Below are 22174 nucleotides of genomic sequence, written 5' to 3'. Positions count from 1 at the left end.
AGACGTAGGCTGCCGGGAGATTCCCATGATGCATTGAGTTTTTCCTTTCCAGTCACCTTTCACACTCACTGTGTATTAACAGACCTCTCTGCATTGAATCATACTTGTTATTAATCTCTGTCTCTCTTCCACATCTTTTATCCTGTCTTCCTTCTCTCACCCCAACCAATCACAGCAGATGGCCCCACCCCTCCCTGAGCCTGGTTCTGCCGGAGGTTTCTTCCTGTTAAAAGGGAGTTTTTCCTTCCCACTGTCGCCAAAGTGCTGCTCATAGGGGGTCATATGATTGAGGCAACTTTTGTTGTGATTTGGCGCTATATAAATAAAATTGAATTGAATTTTAATAGAAAGTGCTACCATTTTTTTCTTTCAGTGGCTAATGACTTTTCTGCAAATCACAATTTTGTATCATCAAACACACAAACTGTAGAATTAGGGTTTAAATATAAACACAAAGTAGCATCAGGACAGCAAACATATCACAAAAGCCAAGTTTTGTTGCTGTTACACAGTCTGCATGTGGGTGGTGCTGTCCAAAAGCTTTGTCAGGTCCATCCATTTAGTTACACATGTAAGAGGGATCCTGGAGATTCAGCGGGTTTGAGAACAAATCAGTTAATACGAACCTACTAAAGTCAAACTGTTACTTTTTAGTAATCAAAGATTCATGATTTAAACATACTTCAACCATGTTGGTCAAAAAAGAAATGCTTTGCCTTTCTGATTCAAATATCCCAGCATGTCATCAAATTTCTGAATGCATAAAAAAAGACCAGTGTTTTACTGGCCTGGTAACAAAGATCATTTTATTACTTAAATAATATGAGGAGTAACATAGTGTATAATAAAGGAGCCAATACTTATAGTTAGATTTATTTTTATTCATATTTTCAGAAGATAAAAAGTCTACACAATGCTGAGGAAGAAAGCCATTCACTCAGGGAAGCAATTTTTGCTGACCGTTAATCTGGGAAGGGTTAAAGGCCATTTCCAGCAATTCCATCTGTCATTCTGCAGTGAGAACAATTATTCACAAGTGGATAATATTCAAAATACTGACCCAGGGTTTGATGTCACAGCAAATTCACATGAAGAAATTGTAAATAAACAAACACAAAAAATTATTTGGTCTGCTTGTTTTGTTTTGCAGCCACGTGATCTGGTATCTCGTATCTCATGAGCTTTTCTAATACTGCAGCAGGACAATGACCACAAAACAGAAAATATAAAACAGAATGGTTAAAAAACAGAAAAGTCCAGACCAACAATGAGCTGAACCAACGCTGTAAACAAGAGTAGGCCAAAGTCCCTCCACAACAATGTGATGAGGAGACCGATAAAGTCACACAGAAAACATCTTCTTCAAGTGGTTCTCCAAGTTACTGAGTTCATGGAGTGTACTTAGCTTTTCATACGCCATTACTCCAGTTTGGCATCGTTTTTGGTAAATTATTAAAATGCGTTGTTGTTTCAGGATCTTTTGAAATAAGTGCAGAAAGTTCAGTGTTCCAGACACACAGGCTTTTCTTTTCTTTGCCTTTGCTTGTTCAACAAACCTAAAACCCAAGTTGGGAATAACAGGTATCACAATAGTGATTAACAGCTGTCTCTGTTAAGCCGAGCTCTGTGTGCACTCATATAAAAATGGGACTTTTGCACGTCATATGACTCTTCCGCATAAAGTGATCTCTTGGGTTTTCCCCCAATCGAATCACAAATGTTACCAGATGATGATGATAAATATAAAGAATATACAAAATGTAAGTTAAACGCAACATTTTTATTGACATGATGAGAGAATAATGCTGCAGAAAGTTATTAATGTGGTGTTTTATTGCACAGAGTGCTTCAATTAATATTTTAATTCGAGTTAGTAACTTTAGCTCTGAGTGCTGCTTTTTATATCGACATTGACAGCTGCACATCGGAGCTCTGAAGATTTAATTTGGACATATTTAAATACTAACTATATTAACTATACGCTAATAAAAGAGATGTGTAAATTGCCTTAATTTGTCAGCAGATCAAAATGAAATTAATTTTAATGACTGAACAGGTATTCTTGATGTGTGTACAATGTTTAATGAGCTGCAACTCCGGGAGAATAAAATCACTTCTCAAATCTAAAATCAACCCCTCTGCAAAGGACCAGATGATTTCTTATGTCCTGATAAGCAAAACCTGTAAAACCAGCAGCTACTCCAGAAAGAAATTATACTCAAGCCCTAATTCTCAATGTCAGGTGAACTTGTCCTTATGGAAAAAAAAAAAAAAAATTAGCCAAAGGCTTGCCTGATATGTGACCTTGTGGATGCAATACTAACAACAAAAACAAAAATGAAACCTGGTTTAAAATATAATATTTTGTCATAATTTAGAAATGTGGCTGTGAATATGATATTCTTACCATTAGAAAGGAAGAAATCTAGGACCTTGCCTGTTACACATAGAAACTGACAAGTTTCTGTGTCTGTTCAAGCAGTTTTAAATTTAAAAAATATGTTGTGCTTTACTTCAGGAAATAGTTAAGTGACTTTAAAGATTTGTTTATATGTATAAGCACCATACTATACACTATACACCATGGGACTTCCTGCAAGCTCAATGTATACACATTGAAAAAAACTTTACCAATCTCACTGCAGGACAGGTAACTTGTACCAGTGGTTTGCTTAATAATCATAGAAATATCATTTTGCCGGTGATTTCAGATTATTCTCAGACAATTTCAGACTTCATCTGGTGATGAAGGCGTTGCGATACTGTTGAAAGCTAAAGAACAATTCAATTTATTTGCCTTGAGGTCAGTTTATTCAAGACACTGAGGCTCATTAAGCACATCTCCATCATGAATGTAACAGAACATGAACATTGGGGCATCATCTCATAAAACCGAGTCTTCACATGTCCAGCGTCCTCACGGTGTCATCAGAGAGCACTGAAATTACGACTTATGAGTCAAACTCTGGATCACAATCTATCTTTGATGTACATTTCAGACTTCCTAGTATTAGGAGTGTGGAGAACAGAAGCAGAGGCCGATTACTGTCCCGGGGTGCAGCGGTGACTCTTGTAGGTGCCCAGATGTCGGAAGCTGCGCCCGCACTGCTGACAGCGGTAGGGTGTGGCCCCGCTGTGAATCCTCTGGTGGGTGTACAAGTTTCCCAGTTCTTTAAAGCGCCGTCCGCACTGAGGACATGCGTATGGGCTCTCACCAGTGTGCACCCGTTGGTGTCTCTTGAGTCCTGACAGCACAGAGAAACCTTTCCCACACTGAGGGCAAGGAAACGGGCTCTGGGCACCGCTGTGAATTAGCCTGTGGCTTTTTAAGCGGGCTGCATGGCGAAATCTCTCCCCGCACTCTGGACACACAAAGGGTTTTTCTCCAGTATGGATGCGCTGGTGCTGCCGCAAGTTGCCGAGGTAGTTGAAGCGGCGGCCACAGTCCCCACATTCATACCCCCCCTCAATTTTTATCTCCTTTTTTATAGGACCCCCTCCTTGACTGATGCTTGCAACAGACCCAAATTGTGTGCTTCCCTCATTTTGGCTCCCACCAGCCCTCCTGGAATCACCGCTGCTATCTCCCATGGAGGGTGTAGTGGAGGACGTGGACTGGAGCGCCTGGAGAGCCAGGGCTCCAGCAGAGTCTGAGTGTATTAGTTTTACGTGCTCCTCCAGGAAGAAAGAGTCAGGGCAGAAGGTTCCACACATTGAGCAGATGTAGGTGTGACTGGATAACTGCTGGTCTGAAACAAAGACAGTTAAATTGACAATAATGAATAACACAGCAGCAGGGAATAAATTGCATTACAGTCTGAAAGTGCTGTAACTAAGTTTAAGGATATAATTCCTCCACTGTTATCGTCTTCGATGACATGTTCCAACATAGAGGAGAGCAGCTACCTGAGCTCCCCCCAGATCTAGTTGTTAATAGTGTTACATCCGCACTGGATATGACTTTGGATACTGTAACTACTCTAAAAAGAAAGTCTCAAATCAGAAGTGCTCTAATGGGGTGATATGGTACTATAAGGTGGGTGGCTGTAGCTCAGGTGGTAGAGCGGGTCACCTACAAACCAGAAGGTTGTTGGTTCAATCCAGTCTGCATGCCAAATATCCTTGTGCAAGATACTAAGTAAGGGTGAATGTTAGACACAAACTATGCTGTTAAAAACAATGTAGAAAAAAGTGCTTGTGTGAATGAACCAGTCCACTCTTTCTAGTCCCTGTCAGGACTCTTGCTGCAGCATTTTGGATTAACTGAAGGCTTTTCAGGGAGTTTTAGGACATCCTGATAATAATGAATTACAGTCGTCCAGCCTAATAAATGCATGAACTAGTTTTTCACTCTGAGACAGGATATTTCTAATTTTACAGATTTTGCACAAATGGAAGAAAGCAGTCCTACATATATGCACTGAAGGACATATAGTCAAAAATGACTCCAAGATGTCTATTGCCATGTGATGATCCTGAGCTCTGTCTATCCATGAAGCCAGATAACACGCACCAGTTACTTAAACTGCAGGAAAGTCTTAAAAACAAAGACCTAGATGTCCTCTAACTCCCTGCTCCTAAATTCAGATAAACTGAGGTCGTTGCACTAAAAATGTTAGAAATATGATATATAACCAGATCTTTAACCTGGGTGTCATTGCCTTGGCCTGCATTAATAGTGTGAGGAATTTGGGAGTCGTTTTTTAACAGGATATTCTCAATGCACTACTGTAATTAATTATTATCACATTCCCCCAAAAACGCCCTAAAAAGCCTTCAGTTGATCTGAAATACTGCAGTGACAGCACTGACAGGGACTAGAACGAGAGAGCAGATTTCTGCTATATTGGCTTCCCGTTAAATCCAGAATTACATTGAAAATCCTGATCCTCACATACAAGGTTTATAATAATTTGCCCTATTCTATATTATTCTTCTCTTGGCTCTTGACGGAGGCGGTCACACTTTCTCCCTCTCCCTCTCCCTTGTCTTTCCTCCTTGGCTTCTCATGTCTATTCAGACAGGAAAGGACTGCAGAGGGTCATCAACACAGCCCAGAAGATCACTGGCTGCTCTCTGCCCAGTCTGGAGGCCATTGCAAACTCTCGATACCTCAGCAGAGCTGGCAATATCATTAAGGACTACTCTCACCCCAGTAATAAACAGTTTGAACTATTACCGTCAGGCCGACGGTACAGGTCACATAAAACCAGGACAAACAGATTCAGGGATAGCTTCTTTCCCAGAGCTATCACCGTAGTAAATAAGCACAAAACAATTGAACCTGCTTAACTATACTTGCCATTGTCACTATATTATGCTGCTATTCATACTATCATTATGTTATGCTGCTATCCTGTATATATCGTACTTATTATTGTCTGAGTACTTCGGTTGTTTTATTGTACTTTTTATATTTTACATTTATATTTATTATTGCATTTTGCACCAAGGGAGTGGCACTCCAATTTCGTTGTACTTGGTACAATGACAATAAAGGCTATTCTATTCTATTCTATTCTATTCTATTCTATTCTATTCTATTCTATAGTCTCGCTTATTCTCTAACCCTAAGAGTCTCCCAGACTTGTTCTCTGAAAACCTAAAGAAGAATTATGGATTTGATCAACTGGTCCCTTAATGAAACTGACACCTTCCTGGGCTTGGGAGAGCCTGACTGTCCGGCGGAGACGTTTGCTGACGGATACTCGATGGTCAGTTGCGTCGTGTGTCTGGCGACACTCTCGATGGAGGACAGTGAATGACATCTACCAATTCGGAACCACGATAACAGAGTTCTGGAGCTGGCTCGGACCTGGCTTACTGAAGAACAAGAAGCAGCTACAGCTGTTCAAAATCCCACAAGGCTGGCTGACATGATAGATGATGGACAGGGCTGTGAGTGCTCAGACTGTGCTTATTGAACGCAATATGAATACGATCTTGAAGAAGAACAACAGGAATTGAGAGACCTGGTGACCAGTGACGGACATTAGACCAACTGTAAAATTGGAAGCAGTTTGTTCGCACTAACCAAAACAGCTACCATCTTCATCTCATGGCGCCAGCTGGATGCTCAAGGCAAAAGCTGACAGGAATAACAATTCTTCCTTAGATAACAAGACTGTGTTGTGACTTTCTCCCTCCTCATTCAAGGCCACCCGCGTCGAACGAAGATTGTTGACTTTTGCCTAACCGGGTGAAGGGACACTTTCTCTCGGCTGAACACACACACACACACTCATACGCACACATATGCATGTACACTGACACAGACCTACAATCACCCCCCCCTCCAAATGCCTTCGAAGCTTATGTCTTCTATGTAGTGAGATGTGCTGATTCATGTGCTGAGGTGTTTTTTTCTGTTCTCAAACTGATCTCCCTGTTTGAGCTCAGTCTGGGGGGAGTTATTTTTTCTCCTTGTCTTTCCTCATGTTGTGCATTTTCCATTGTTCTCCAAAAGTTGATTCTGTTCATCTGGATGTTTTCAGTGGGAGAAACGTGACTTCTTCAGTCTCAGCTGACTGCAGGTTTCAATCTTATAAACATACATTTGCATAATGACTGAAACCAGCCCACTGAAGGAACAATGAGCTGGGAGGTCAGTTCCTTAATCTTAATTATGCAAATTTTCATGACCATTGATCAATGAACTGAACTTCAGGTAAGAAGTTATGACCTGCAGTCTATCTGGGTCAGATATAAACCAAGTTTAGGTGGAGTTTATTTTCGTTGTGCTGAGTTTTTACCGTCAGTTACAATAACTCGTACTGCTACTAGCTAGCATGACGGAGTTTCTATACAGCTGGGTGGGTGCTATGATGTTACTGATAGTGAACTTTATTTTATTCATAAGGTTAGTTAGTAGAGTTGCCAACCGTGCCGTAAAAAGACGGAATCGTCCCGCATTCAGAGAAAATATTACGCGTTTCGTATTGAGCTGAAAAGGAACAGTTTGTCCCGGACTTCAGCTAGAATGAAAAAAAGACACAAACCTGGAGTTATTCTGTGTCTTTACACTGTCAGCTGCCTTTTCTTCTCTCATTCAATCATAAAACTGATCATTGATCAGCTGATCAGTATTTCTGACGCAAGTCCCGTCTCTCCTTTGTTTATCTCCGACTTTGCGCCAGAAAGAGGAAACCAGCGGATGTCGGGCTAAACAACAGCAGCACGTTTAAGCTTGATCAGCTGTTGTTAGAATTTATTTAATATTAATTTCTAGTATCAGCTGATGTTTGCTGGAGCTACAGCTGTAAAAGCTGCTGGTCATGACAGGTTCACCTTTTAGGTGACATGAATGAGTTGAAGGGAAGTTATGAACTGTTTCTGAGAGACAAATAACACCAGGATCCTTTTCTAAGTAGCTGACAGCTGGTAACTGTGCAGGGGCGGATCTAGCAAAGTTTTGCCAGGGGGGCATTCCATTAACAGGGAAAGGGGGGCACAAATAAATACTTTCTTATTCTCATTTAAAATATCTAGTTTTTATTAAATAATTATCTGAAGCTTAAACCAAAGTTTTTACCTGATGTAAAATGTATAGAAATCATACATATACCAACAAGACTGTACATCACTGTCACAACAGCGTTTGTTTACCTTCAAAGGCTTTATGGCTTTTCCTGTAATACCTGGTGGGCCGGTCTCTAGACAAAATTCCCGGGCTGATTTTTTGTCCCAGTCCAGCCCTGGGCACGACACGCAGTGAATTAAAAAAATTAATGGCTGGGCCAGCGGTGCACATCGCAAATTAGCTCCATAGACACATTAGTTGTGCCGCTTCTTAATGACAGTATCTTAGCTAACAACCCCAACTACCAGATTCAACTTGTAATTGGCTAAAAATAACTTAGCCTACTGGTGAGAGGGACGTTGCTAGCTGCCAGTTTTTTCAAGCGATGTTGAAATTTCCACATTCTGAGACTTCAAATGCTTCAGGAGCTCTCCGCTCAGTGCAGCAACTGTTAATATAGAGTGTTATTAAATTTATTGCTAATGCAATTATAAGGCACATTGACTTCTGAGGAAATTTTAGATGGCACTCGTCATCAAAAAGGTTGCCTACCCCTGCTCTAGGACAACAGGACACACATGCTGTTTGGTTTCTGTGGCTTGATGGACCTCCAACCAAAGGCTGCAAAATTGAGTTGTGCATCATGTAAATGAGTGTTCAAAGGAGCTTGCAAAGAAAAGCGTCTGGACTTCTTTAAGTTGCTTGAAGATGTTTCACCTCTCACCTCTCATCCGTCTTCAAGCAACTTAAAGAAGTTCAGACACTTTTCTTTGCAAGCTCCTTTGACTACGATGACCTGGATGACTGAGAACCTTCACAGACATGTGAATGAGTGGTATTTGGTGTGTTAGCCGGCCTATTCCTGTTAGCTGCAACCATAAGAAAACATCTCAGGCAGTAGGGCTGCTCAATTAATCGAATTTTAATCACGATTACGATCTGGGCTTTCAACGATCATTAAAAATGACTGAGCCGATTATTAGCCCCTCCCTCGTGCTTTACTCTCGCGCTGCTCCGTGTGGCAAATCGAGCGCACCTCTCTGCATTTCAAACACGTGTCACAACAATTAAGAGCAGCGGTCCCCAACCTTTTTTGCGCCACGGACCGGTTTATGCCCGACAATGGACCGGCCTTTAAGGTGTCGTGGATAAATACAACAAAATAAAACTAGTACCGGTACCGAAAAAAAGAAGATTTATACACACGTGAAAAGACCCAGGAAAACCGAGTAAACGATAAAAACGATAACAAAATAACGCTGAAAACCGATAAAAACCCTGAAAACCATACATTTCACACCTGAGCCTCAACTCTCGCGGCCCGGTACCAAACGACTCACGGACCGGTACCGGTCCGAGGCCCGGGGGTTGGGGACCGCTGATTAAGAGGACCCGAGAGAAGCTCGGAAAGCTGAGCAGAAGTTATTTGGAGAGGAGAGTGACTGCTGTTGGTTGAAAAGAGGTAAAAAAACTTCAGTGGTGTGGAAACATTATGGGTTCGCGGAGTCAGACGTGGATCAAGTAGACACAGTGTGTAAACTTTGCTACAGTGTCGTAGCTGCACCACAGAGCAACACTGCAAACTTCACTAAACATAGATGTTTACATTTTTCATTTATCTTTTATATTGCAAACATTTGCACTGTTATCAGGATTTACACACTATTTTATATTATTTTGACAATCTTTAAAGTCATTATTCAACACATTGTTATTGTTAAATAAATATCGTCAAATAATCGAGATCTCAATTTCAGTGAAAATAATCGTGATTATCATTTTTGCCATAATCGAGCAGCCCTATCAGGCAGTATGAAACGTTTCCGTTGCAGTTCATGTAATGTGGTGGCTGTAGCTCTTGAGGTAGAGCAGGTCACCTACTGATTGGAAGGTTGGAGGTTCGATCCCAGGCTCCTCCAGTCTGCATGCCAAGTATCCTTGGGCAAGATACTAACCCCAAGTTGCTCTCCGATGCATCCATAGGAGTGTGAATGTAGTTAGAAAAGCACTCAGTATAGAGAAAGTGCTTGTGAGAATGGGTGTGAGTGGGTGAATGTGACATGTTGTATAGAGTGCTTTGAGTACTCCGGGAGAGTAGAAAAGCGCTATATAAGAATCAGTCCATTTACCATTTGTGGAGAAGGCCTTTTTGGTTACCACAACAGCAAAGGAGATTCTGTCAAACGCAGCCATGAATCTGTGCAAATGGGACAAAATCACCAGATCTGAGAGTTATGTGGACAGACAGTGCACACAAATGAGGTGGTCGTGGAAATGTCAGAATCAGAATCAGAATCAAGTATGTGTGCGCATATACAAAGACAGTAACAACACGTATGGTGCAGAGAGCAAAAATGTTGGAATGAAATTATGGGATAAATAAGGGATGGATAAGTAATTACATACAAAAGGTATGGTCCTGTACTATGACTGGTACAGGACTATGTGAATGTAGTAAGTATTCATCAAAGTGATGGCCTATAGAAAGACGCTGTCTGCTTGTTTTGGTATACTGTGCTCTGTAGCGCCTACCAGCACCAATGACTTTTTCTGCAGACCTCATTGTCCGTTGTAGTCTGGTCTTGGCCTGTTTGGTGGCTGATCCAAGTCCTACAATAATGGATGAGCAGAGAACAGACTGGATTATAGACTGGATCAACAGTTCCTGAGGCGAGACTGTGGATCCCAGAAACCTGAAGGTTTCCACAGCAGACACAGTGCTTTTGAGTAAGGTGAGGGGGGGATAATGGAGAGTCCACAACTAGGGCTGGGCCATATCATACCATTCACGGTAATACCGGTATAATGTTGGGCAACGATAAGAAAATTAAATATTGTGATAGAATATGAGTAAAACACGCATGTGCAGTGCCTTTGTTCTCATACACACATGGCAGAAAAAGCATGGCGGAAAAAGCATGGCGGCGACGGACAATGAGAAGGGCGAAAGCGGATCGTTGAATGAAACGGATGAACCAAAATTGGTTTGTAAAAATGCTGCAACTTCAGTGGTGTGGAACTGGTTAAGCTTTCGTCCGTCAGATACACAACAAAGCACTATTTTGTCAAATGTTTTAGTATGACTTTGCTAAGCTACGAAGCCGCACTGCTTGATGGATTGTCGGAGCATTACGGCTATCGTAGGCAGGAGCCTCGCAGAGTGATACGTACTGTGCTTCAACATAATATTACCGTATTGTGTGTGTATAACCTCTTTTTAACTTTAGTGGATATTATACATGGTTATGCTGAGGATATGTCGGCCAATTTTCACTGGAAATGCCTTTTGGTCAAACTGTCAGCAAGGAATTTGCATTTGCACTGTTAAATGTTTATTTAACTTTAATGCACATAAAAAACAGCTGCTTGTTTAAGTGAAAATACATTGATGTTGTTTTTTTTTGCACTAATAAAGTTGTGGAGTTTTTGTTTAGTGTCAATCATATCGTCAGTTATATCGTTATCGCAAATTTTCAAATGTATATTGTGATAAATATTTTTGGTCATATCGCCCTGCTCTAGAACTGGGCGATATGACCCAAAATTCATATCTCGATATTTTTTAGCTGGATGGCGATATACGATATATATCTTGATATTTTTGTTTTAAAGCTATAAGGTAAGAACAAAAACAGAGTTCTTTTTGCTGTGTCCCAGATGTCACACAGGCACTTTTATTAGCATACAGCATAGATGTACATGCAGAAATTACTCAAAAATAAATTATGAGCATTTATTAAATAATAATGCTCCATAAATAAAAGAAAACTATGTTGTTTTTGTGCATAACAAAAAGCTCACAATTGTGCAGTCAAAATGTAAACTAAAAGACGCTGAGCATGATAACATAGACAGATTTCACAGCTGCTCTGTTCCCAACTTCTACTGCGTGCCTTGAGTTTGAAATCCGCTTTGTAATCACGTCTCTTAACAGGTGCCATTTATGGTCCTTATACACACACAATGTATATCGTGATAAATATATTACGTTGAAGCACAGTACGTATCACTCCGCGAGGCTCCTCGGTCGCCGTAATGCTCCAACAATCCATCAAGCGGTGCAGCTCCGTACTTAGCAAAGTCGTACTAAAACATTTTTTGACAGATTGCTGAACGCTGTGTACCACATAAAATCGGTTCGCGGCCATCAAGCACAACCAGAATTCATACATAAGGTGCGCTGTCAACTTTTGAGAAAATGAAAGGATTTTAGGCCATGCTAGGCCATGGCGTTGGGCAGTTAGCTCGCTAACATGTTGACGCTGTCCACCCCCACGCACGGGGCAATCCGCGGTAACTCGTTAACGGAGATTTGCCGTGTTCATCTTGTCATTGCCTGCAGGCGAAGCTATGGGGGAGTTGGGGGAGTTGTGTTCAGTGAAGGAGAGGCGAGGCCGAGTAACGTTGCGTAGAGACAAAAGTGGATGAAAGAGAGGCAAACTTACGGCTCCACAAGAATAGTTATAACGTAACATATACTATATCGATATAAACGATATTCTCACATCTTATATGTCGTATGAAAATATATCGATATTTTTAAAAAACTTGATATATTGCCCAGTCCTACCCTGCTCTATCCACAACCGTCTCTAGTTTCGAGCATATTCAGTTCTGTTACTCTGACTGCACCACAGGGCCAGGTGTTGAACCCCACATCTGGTAAATGGAGTGGTTATTATATAGCGCTTTTCTACTCTGAGTGCTCAGATAGAGTAGAAAAGCGCTCAAAGCGCTTTATACAAATAATTCTTTCACCCAATCAAACCCACATCCACACCACACAAGCACGTTTTCTAAGTTGTTAAGTGCTTACTATCTAACAGTCATACACATTCACACACATTCATACTTCGATGAATGCATCGGAAAGCATCCATTCTTGATGAGTCCTGAACTGAGGTGTTAACTACTTTACTTGAGGTAGAGGCCATGTTGAATTCCCGACCTCTTTCTTATGTATACAGACATTGGTCGAGGATGAAGTATGGGTAGAGATTCTTAACCAGCTTATGAAGCCACTGGCAGTGACAACTTGACAGACTGCTCTGAAGTGAAGTGCTCTGGATTTGCTCTGAAGTGTTGAAAGTGGGAGATGTTGTCTTGACTGGAGACAATAACTGACCCTCCCAAACCTGGAGGATCGGGAGAATAGCATTTTTTTCCAGGGAGTGATGGACGCATTTGTTCATGTAATGTTCGCACTTGTGAGGAAGTTTGCTGAAGAGACCTGTTTGGCTATCATATCCATTAGAGATAAGGTATCCAGCTACCTCACCAAAGTAAGGTAGCTGGATACTGATGAACAACTGCTGATGGGGGGGTGAGGATGTTGTGAATTGAAATTAAATGACACTTTATGATATTGGGTTCAGCTGACTCAGTTTATCCTTCCTTGTCATTTATTACAGTGAATATATAAACTGCAGCTATGTTTAAACTGCTAGTGACAATTATTTTTGCCTTATTGTGAAAGGTATAGACAGGAAATGTTTTTATTTTGAAATGCGGGGAATTATCCTAGTGCTGCTGCTAGCCTCTTGCTGATGTTATGAAGGTTATGTGCAGAATATGAAAGTTATGTATCCCTTGCTATTCGTCAACATCAGCATTTTCATCAAGTAAATATTGAGTTAGAAATTGTCGGTTTCAGTCGTTTTTTGAAACTTCCACTACACAACATGCCTTGAGTTGATTATTGTTGTGAACTGGCACTTAAAGGTGGGTGATTTAGCCTTGAAATCACCGAGCGCAGCAACCAGGCAGCTGCATTTATTAGTGTGCACAAAATGAAAGTTATTTTCCACACTTCCTTATCAAAGTTTCTGTCACTGTTGACAGACAATCTATCTATGTGTCACCACCAGTATTATAGTTCAGCTGTATACACTGACCTGGTATTGCAATATGCCACTTATAATTGTATTCAATAAGTACGGGGTTTTAAAATAATCCGCTACATTCGCACCTGCCTCAGGCCTGTCTGTGCAGTCCTCCAAAGGATTCCCTTCCTCCCCCGGAGAGCTCTGAGGCTCCATAGAGAAGTCGCAAGGCTGGGCACGTGACAGCGGAGTCTGCGCTTGCTCAGGTATCGACCCCTCCCTCGTGGTCGAGTCATCTTCATTCCCATCATTCTCTGTCTCAGTGGTGCAGGCGTTCTCATGATCAGGCTCCTTTATAACTGTGGCACAATAGCAGAAAAATCAGGATTAATATTAATGTTCTACAAGCCAGTGGTTACCATATAAATAGACTAATACAACAGATCAAATCAATATAAAGACTTATTACTTGCAAAACTGTCCAGATCTAAAATATTGATATATTATTGGATATTTTTGAACAATTAAGTTCAAAATACAAAACTTGAATTTGCAGAAAAGTAAAAGTCAACAATGGAAATCCAATTTATCATGAAGTGTATGAATATATTATTGTATTACATTTTTATGCTGTTCATAAAAAGGTAATGATTGTGCTTGATTGTGATGTGGTCTAAGGTGGTCTGCCAGCACCACTTACCTAACCCCATAGAGGCCTGTATAGGGTTAGGGTAAGTAAGTGGCCCCCAAATCACATGACTGATTTAAAATGACACAACCTCGCAGTGTCTCGTTTCAACTTTTGTCCAAAGTGTGAACCAATATGTACCAGCAAAATGAGACTTATGATAAATGATTTACACAATGCTTTTCCATGAATGCGTCGTCACATTTAGTGCAATAAGAAAAGGTAAAAATTGGATTTTCTAAAGAAAGCCCTCACAAGCAGGAAGTGCTTGTGAGAAAAACAAAGGAAAAACAAACATGACACTCCCCATTTCTGTAGGAAAAATGCACCGCACCAACCACTTAGAAAAAAATTGGGGGGGAAAGGGGAAGAGTGAGAGTGATGGTAAAAGATTTGTGACACTCGGCTTATTTGGAGTGTGTAGTTAGTGTGTAGTTAGTGTGTAGTGTAGTCATTTTCTTTTGTGCATCCAAACAGTGAGCCAACTGTTGAATGTCACAGATGCTGGCAAAAAAAAAAAACTACCAAAGACAGTTTGCAATATAAACACTGTCCCCACGTGGACAACAGGAGGACTGATGCACCCTAAACGTGTTGGGCTTGCGATGTCATTAGTTACTTTGTTTCTAGCAGCAAACTGCAAAAACACATAATTTGTTCCCATTTTAACACTACAAAAAAAAGTGCCAAAGATGGTCACTATGTGTACAGAAGAGTTCATGAGAGGTTCACGTGTAAAACGCATGCTCAGTCATGCTTTGGGACGCATCTGGAGTTGGAGAGCCTTGGAATGCCCTTCAACAAGCCTCGAGAACTACTTCAAGCACTTATACGTTATAAAACTCTGTTTTCATATTAGTCATCAAGTTATAAGTAAATAAGCATTATTTATGACTACGTCTATGTGCGTTTACCTTTCAGGTCTGAGGTGTATTCCATTGGTGCCATCCATTCATACTCATACATTCGCTTGCTACCGGAAGGGAGCATGCTGAAGATGTCATCTGTGGTGGACTCGGAATCTACGTGCATAGACACGGTCCCGGCCATCCCGCTGTCCGACCACAAGTTAAGGGAATGCGGGTCTGGCCCTTGGCGAACCTCCCTGTCACCGGCCTGGTTGCTCTGGTCTCCGTCCATTTCAGCACATCCTCTCGAGTTCTTGTCTTTCATCAGATAGTGACAAATGGCGTCTATATTTTCCTTCTTCACACCAGACATGAGAGCTTTGGCTCTCCGTGGGTCGATATTGTTGTGCTTGGCTCCAGAGCTGAAGTCATGTTTCTTGAAGCCAGCCTCTGCAGGCGGCTCTACGCTCGCTACGCCAGGAAATGCGTCCCTACCATCCCGCTGAACTGTATCCAGTTGTGCTTTTAACATTTCGATTTCTTCGCTTTTCTCGCGAAGTTCCATTTTCAATACTCTTATCCGGATGCTGACCATTTTACGGATCTCGGACAACGCCGTCTCCAGCACTACGGTGATGTTTCTCCCGAGGTGCTCAGTGATGTCGCTAACCGAGCAGAGAAGCTCTTCGTCGGGTTCCAGCTCCACGAAATCACCGTCAGCTGCACTTACTGACCCGGGAGGCTCCATGAAGACGCCGTGGGCTTCAGGAGACAAGCTCGCTTCAGTGAAACTGTGGTTTCGTTTGCGACTCATAGATTATTTGGATGGAGCGCTCTGTTTTCTTCAGTTTGGGTAGCTGAAAGCTATTTAGCAAGCTAATGTTTGGATGGTGCTGAGAGGCGGTCGGATTGTTAGGTTTGCCACACTTAACGCGACTATTACCGGAAATGTCTTTTCGAAATAAAAGTATTTCGTGTCGAATAGCTGTCTGGATGTAGGCTCATTACCCATTTTGTTTCGAAATGAGTGAATGGAAGTATTGTTTTCGACACGTGGTACTTGACAGACAGAACAGAGCTGCAGCAATATCAGAGTTTACATGAATTACTATAAGCCAAAAGCATGCAGCAGAAAACGAATGCACTGCACTCAGTGAAAATAGGAATTGAACTGACTGCAATCTTATATTTATTTCACATATGACTATACCATATAAAAGCTATTTGAAAACAAAAGACATCAGTACATCTGTATATAAACATCTGTATACTTAATTGTACATAATCTGTTCATAACTATTCCCACCTTTTATCCCACCACTCTGTGTATAATCTGCTCATATTGCACTTGCTGCTCTTGCACTTCTGATGAGATGCAAACTGTATTTTGCTATCCCGTATTTATACATGTGTATTTATACAATACAGTTGAATCATAATTCTAATATCATTAGATACTGTTACGTTCTTAGTCTAGGCGAGTATTGAACGCAACAAGAAGTTGGCCCACTCACACACCACCCAAGCAAGAACACCAACAACAATATCTTTTTAAAGTGCTAAGCAGCCATTTATTTTCTTCAGCAATGAGCAGTGCCAAAAATAACAAACAAAACTCCCCAATGGTCCCTACGCTTTCCTACACAAAATGAAAACCAAACAAAAGACAATTCACTTACCTAACTTTCTAAATGAAAAACAGGAGAAAACTTAAACAAAAATGGCTTCTCACACCTACTAGGCTGCTGCAGTGAAGAAGATATACAAGGTGAACAAAATACACAATTGCTACTTTACAAATCTATTTACAGCTATTTACAAAATTAAGATACTAACACCAGACACACACACAGGGTTATACTTGCAAATCACTGGGCACAGACACTCTACACAGCAACAAATCAAAAACACATGCTCTTTGTTGGATGGTGGAGGTTAGGAGAGAGGGGACCAGGTGGCTTTCATCCGGTAGTTAAGTACTGGAGGTGATTAGCCAATTATCCAATCCAAGGACAGGAAGAGACTCCACCCAACTACTCAGCAGGCACGCCCAGGTGTCCACCTCCTAAGAGAGAAAAGGGAAAAAACCCACAGCCATCCTCTGGTGGGAGGAGTCACACATAAAACAAACACTGACAACATTGGATCATAACAATACATAAAAACAACACCTTATAAAAACAAAACGCTAGTGACTCTATCAATGTTATTATTGATGGACTGAATTAACAAGTTTTGCTGTTTTCCTGTTGGATTATTATTATTATCAGCATGAAAGAGAGATGAGTGCGTCGGTGGCCAAGGCATGCCTGTTCTCTCCTCAGTCTCTCTCCTCTCAAAGATCAGAACAAAATCAGTGTTAGCTCAGAGTAGGTTAATTGGATAAGTATAATTCAAGTCATTTGATTATTATGTGGTTATTATTATTACTTGGTTTGTTGTTTGCTTTGCTCCTGCTAAATTGCTTTACTAAAACAATCTTCAGAAAGTCTAAATTGTGGACATTCCGCTGCAAAGCAGTAAATGTAAAAATCGGAGTATTAGCCTTTAAATAAACAGTAACACCTTGGAGCTTAGTTTTCCAAGCCACTCAATTGAATCCACCGAGTCCACCTATGTAGAAGGGAGCTTCTGCAACAGTGTGGCTGGTGAAATACTGGGCCTGCAAAGCTTTTAATCAGCTCAGAAACACAGGCCTACATCATAATTTTAAAAAGTAAATTTTACTTAAAAATAAAATCGCATCTGAAATTAAGGGAGCACTGTGTGACATGGTTCACTGTATATATCTAAAGGATGATTAAAAATGAATTATGTATTAGCAAAAAAGCTGTTTACATTTTCTACATTTAACCAACAAAGTTTTTTCATTGATATGTTAATATAAAAGTGCTGGTGGGGTATCTGTCCACCTTCTCTGTTTTAAAATGTAATAGATGCCCTTATCTATTTAAAGTGGATAAGGGCATCTATACAAGTAGTTGTACGTTGAAATGCAGGGTTAAAGTGGACATGAAACACCACATGTGTGAAGACTATTTGAAGCGTGGAGCCCTGCTCTCAAAAACTGCATTTAGGGAATAAGTGCTTAAAGTTAAAATTTTTAGAATATGTTTAGCACCATCTTGTGCCAGTACCAAGCATGACAGTTACCCCAGCCTACGCAGCAGCAGAGGAGCCCACCAGTCCAGACCCCCGACCGGGCCAGCCTGCAGCCCCAGAGAGGCGAAGGGGGGTGGGGGGCATGATGCCAATGACCGTTTGCCAGACAACAGCTGGTGTCAGCTCAACCCCTCCCAAGAACCCTCAATGTCTACGGAGTGCAGGAGTAGAGTGCAAATGGCCAGAAGCAGCAGGTCTAAGTGGCTGAATCTGTGATGATGTCGTAAAGCAATCAATACAGAGGGTATACTGGCGCCTACAGCGAGCAGGAGAGTGCGGTTTAACTGTGGTATAGGCACAAATAAGAAAAGCACAAACAATCAAACATATATTTAAAAAAAACTGTGGTACAGGAAAGGGGAACTTCAAATAACACAGGGATGTGATCAGAGAACTCTGCATCACAAGAACATAAATGAAGATCAAGTGTGTGTCCGCCGTTATGTGTGGAATGAAACACAAGGTTAAACGTGTCCGTGATGTCTACAAAGTCCTTTGTCACTGGATTATTAATAGAACATGAACATTAAAATCCCTAACAATGAGGACACCATCATATAAAGCATAATGTCAGTCAAGAAACCATAAGTCAGTCCATCCATCAATAAACACAGACAAACAGGCACACACAGACACAAACATGCATTGCCACCCTCATGCACACATATACAAATACTCAGCACGCGCCCAACATGGAGACAAACATAAATGAACACTGTACACACACTCACATTCTCATACTCTATGTAAAGTCCCCCCTCCCTGGACCCAGCAACCCCGCTGACCCTGGTAGGCACTCCCGTTCCCTGGAATCCACCAAGGGCAACAGCCTGCCCTTGGACCAGGGTTGCTCCAGGGCCCACAGCAGGGGTACTGCCAAGCCCCACACACCAACCCAGACCCAAGCCCCCAAGGCCCAGCCAGAGCCCCAGCCTGGAGGTGGAGCACACACAGAACCCCAAGCCCGCCCCAGACCCACCTAGGTGCAGCTAGACTACTAGCCTGGTACCTATGTCTGCCAGCACAAACCAGCCTCCATCCTCCTGCACACAGCCAACAGAAAAACACCACCCAAGAGCACATAAACAACAATAATGAAGGCAGGACAAGACCACAACCACACGTCGACCTTTGGCTTTGGTCGCACAGACTTCACCGTACAGGCACCAACGTCTTCTCTCCCACTCCACTGGGTAGTTTCAGCCAACATTCGGGCCAGCTCCTCGCCTTGCCGGCCTGGTCGTGGGTCTGCCGTGCCCCCCATCCTGGGTTTCGACATCCCTTTAAACATGCACAACAGACCCTGTGGCATTTTGATCATTTTTATTTGATTAATGAGGGTTGCTGGACACACACAGCTCCAGCTCTCCCACTGCCAGGTCAACATAACAACAACAACATTAACTCAAAATCTAGACTTTTAAGCCGGCGAGGCGTGATTGGAGATTCCGCACAGGTGCATCCATTGCACCTGCCGCAGCATCGCAAACCACACCCTGCAACAATGAAGACTGTTATTTTTAGAAACTCCTACCATGCTGTCAGAGAAGAGCTGATGTTGATGCTTTTAAAGTATTCATGTCATTTGATGTTTGAGCTGATAAATGGTAGGTCTGAAATTTCTAGATTATTACATAGTGCTTGTTCTACATCTATCCGGGATTCATCTAAGAAGGTGTGTTTTAACCATCTTGAGATGAAGCCTGTTGGCTAAGAAGTGTTGTTGAAAGTTAGGCAGCTCTAGTCCTCCTTTATCCTTGGTCCTATGTAGCATTTTTAACCCTAGAACACTATCACCGGGTGATTTTCACCCGAGCAAATGTATTTACATAATTTTCAATATGTTGCGTTTGTCTGAGTGTGGTGGGTCCCTGGGTAGCTTTAGCATTGTCTTTGACGTCTTTGAAGGCGTAGGTGTTTCCCTACCCCAAATCCCGCTTTTTCCTACAGGCTCACCATATTTACTGTCCCTCTTCAACTACAGCTGTCATCCTGTTGCAGGTTTAGTGTCTTTGGCATCCCAGCTAGTGAGTAACATATAGGTAAGGTTTGTTTAACTTGGCAATTGTTAGCTGATTAGATTTCTTTTTCTTTCTTTCTTTTTTATCTAAAAGCTATGTTATGTAGCTAGCTGTGGCATGACCTTAGTGGGAACAATAAAAGCAAACAAAAGGGAGATCCCACAAGTGATGAAAGTTAAAGAAAATCACGCGCCAGGCTCCTGTGCATTTCTCTTTACCAAAGAACTAACCTTGGTGTCCTTCCTCCCTGACAAAGCTTCAAAAAAGAAGGTTGTACTGCTCCTGTCATCCATGCATACACAACCAAGCATAGGACCCACTCGGCTTTATATGCAGGCTTTGGCATTGGCACTCATCAAACCATGGGCAGAGCAGAGGCTCCCCTCTTCAAATCTGTCACGTCAACTCAGAGTCCTGATCTGCAGCGTGCTCGACATCCCTACCCCTGGCACTCTTGAAGGTGAGGCAGGACCAGTGGCAGCAGAAAACAGTGGTCCCTTAGTGAGGTGTGCTGACTGCCCCACAGGCTTGGACAGGAAGACGCGATAGAGGTGCCATGTCTGCCGTCGACCGGTGTGTCCACGCCATTACTACCCTGTGTCTACTGACTGCATGTAAGGAATAGGTAAGTAAGAGTGGTCCTGCAATTTGCATGTTATCCTTATTTAGTGCAGTGGTTATGAATAAATATCAACAAGTGGTGATTTCCAAGGGAATTCATATGGTAAAAAAATAGATATTTTAGTCAACTGGTCATTTTTACCCACTCAAAAAATGCCATTTTTTGTTTCTCTCTCCTGCAGCTGTTCGCATGTCAAGGAGACTGTGCCTTCACCAAGGAAGACTCAAATATCCCAGGAATGGGTGGACCAAAGACCAAGTTTCCAGCATCAATATATTTTTGTTTAGGATTTGTTTTGTTCTCCAACTGCTAATTTTCCAGAAATTTTGGAGCATTTTTTAGGGTCCCCCCATGAAACTTTTTTTCCATTTTGTTAGATATGGCACAGCTGAAAATAAAAGAAAACCACTCTAATTTGTCATGTGTTGTCATATATTTTATATATTTTGATGACAGGTACTTTTTGTTGGGTATACCATATTGGGTAAAAATCACCCGGCGTTAGTGATGCTGTTATTATTTTTAGCGATAGTGTTCTAGGGTTAAGCTGATACGCCGGGGTTTATCTTTCCAAAGGAATTTAGACATATACGAATCCAGAGATCTGAACCAGTCTGGTGATGGTTTACTTGGGATCACTGAAAATAAACAGAGAGAGTAGTTTGTGAGTGCTGGAGAAAAAACAACACATCATCTGCATAAAGACTGATTTTATGCCCTTAATTACTGTATTCTGCCTAATTGCTGCTGCTAGCGGTTCAATAAAAATTGCAATCAGTGAAGGGGAGAGCGGGCATCCCTGCATGGTGCCCCTCGGGAGACAGAAGGTGGAGGATGTTTGGTCATTTGTTCTGACACAAGCTGTTGGGGAATTAATATATTTTTAACCAATTTATGAAAGAGTTTCCAAAACCAAATTTGTGTAAAGTTGCAAGTAAAAATGTCCACTTAACTCTGTAAAACACTTTTTCTGAGCAAAATACTATTCTATGATTTATCTTGCTAATGTATTTTTCAGTATAAAGGTTGATCCTGTCATTCAGTTTTGTTTGCTTTCTCTTTCCAAGAGAAAAATATATATACTTGAACATGTCCTAAACCCAGCCCCTGTGGGGTTTTTTTTAACAGTGCACTTTAAGAAAAGCAGGTTTCATCCGTCTGGAGGGGTCAACATTTTTGCATACGTAGATTGATTTAATATATAAATCGCTATAAAATACCTCACTACAAAGAGCCACAAGGTGAGCCTCTCTAAATTAAATTAAATGGGCTTAGAGGAAAATCATCTATTTGATGGTAAGTCCCTCTCTCTAAAAATGATTGATCCAATCCACTCCAAAGCCACAAAAACCCTTATTTTTGCACAGATTTGACCTTTTAAAGGCATGTGGTCTAAACTTTTGATCAGGACTGTACTGTAACACTGTTGCACAATTTTTGCACGCAGCAACATCTTTTCAAATGTCCCCCAATAATGTCTTGAATACTTTGT

At 41.5% G+C, this 22174-nt stretch overlaps 1 protein-coding gene across 1 annotated transcript; it reads right to left on the bottom strand.

The window, feature by feature from the left end:
- Positions 1 to 1537: 1537 nt before the first annotated feature.
- On the bottom strand, positions 1538 to 15861 carry znf16l (zinc finger protein 16 like). Its single transcript, XM_006808483.2, has 3 exons — positions 14944 to 15861; positions 13488 to 13700; positions 1538 to 3749 (listed from the first exon to the last, which is right to left on the bottom strand). Exons 1-3 carry the CDS (start codon positions 15689 to 15691, stop codon positions 3043 to 3045), a joined length of 1668 nt encoding a protein of 555 aa, XP_006808546.1. The 5' UTR covers positions 15692 to 15861; the 3' UTR covers positions 1538 to 3042.
- Positions 15862 to 22174: the final 6313 nt, after the last annotated feature.

Source organism: Neolamprologus brichardi, chromosome 3 (assembly GCF_056152115.1).
Source record: "Neolamprologus brichardi isolate AB-2024 chromosome 3, ASM5615211v1, whole genome shotgun sequence".
Taxonomy (NCBI): domain Eukaryota; kingdom Metazoa; phylum Chordata; class Actinopteri; order Cichliformes; family Cichlidae; genus Neolamprologus; species Neolamprologus brichardi.
Note: the sequence above shows the minus strand (reverse complement) of the source record. Positions and strands in the feature narration are given on the sequence as shown.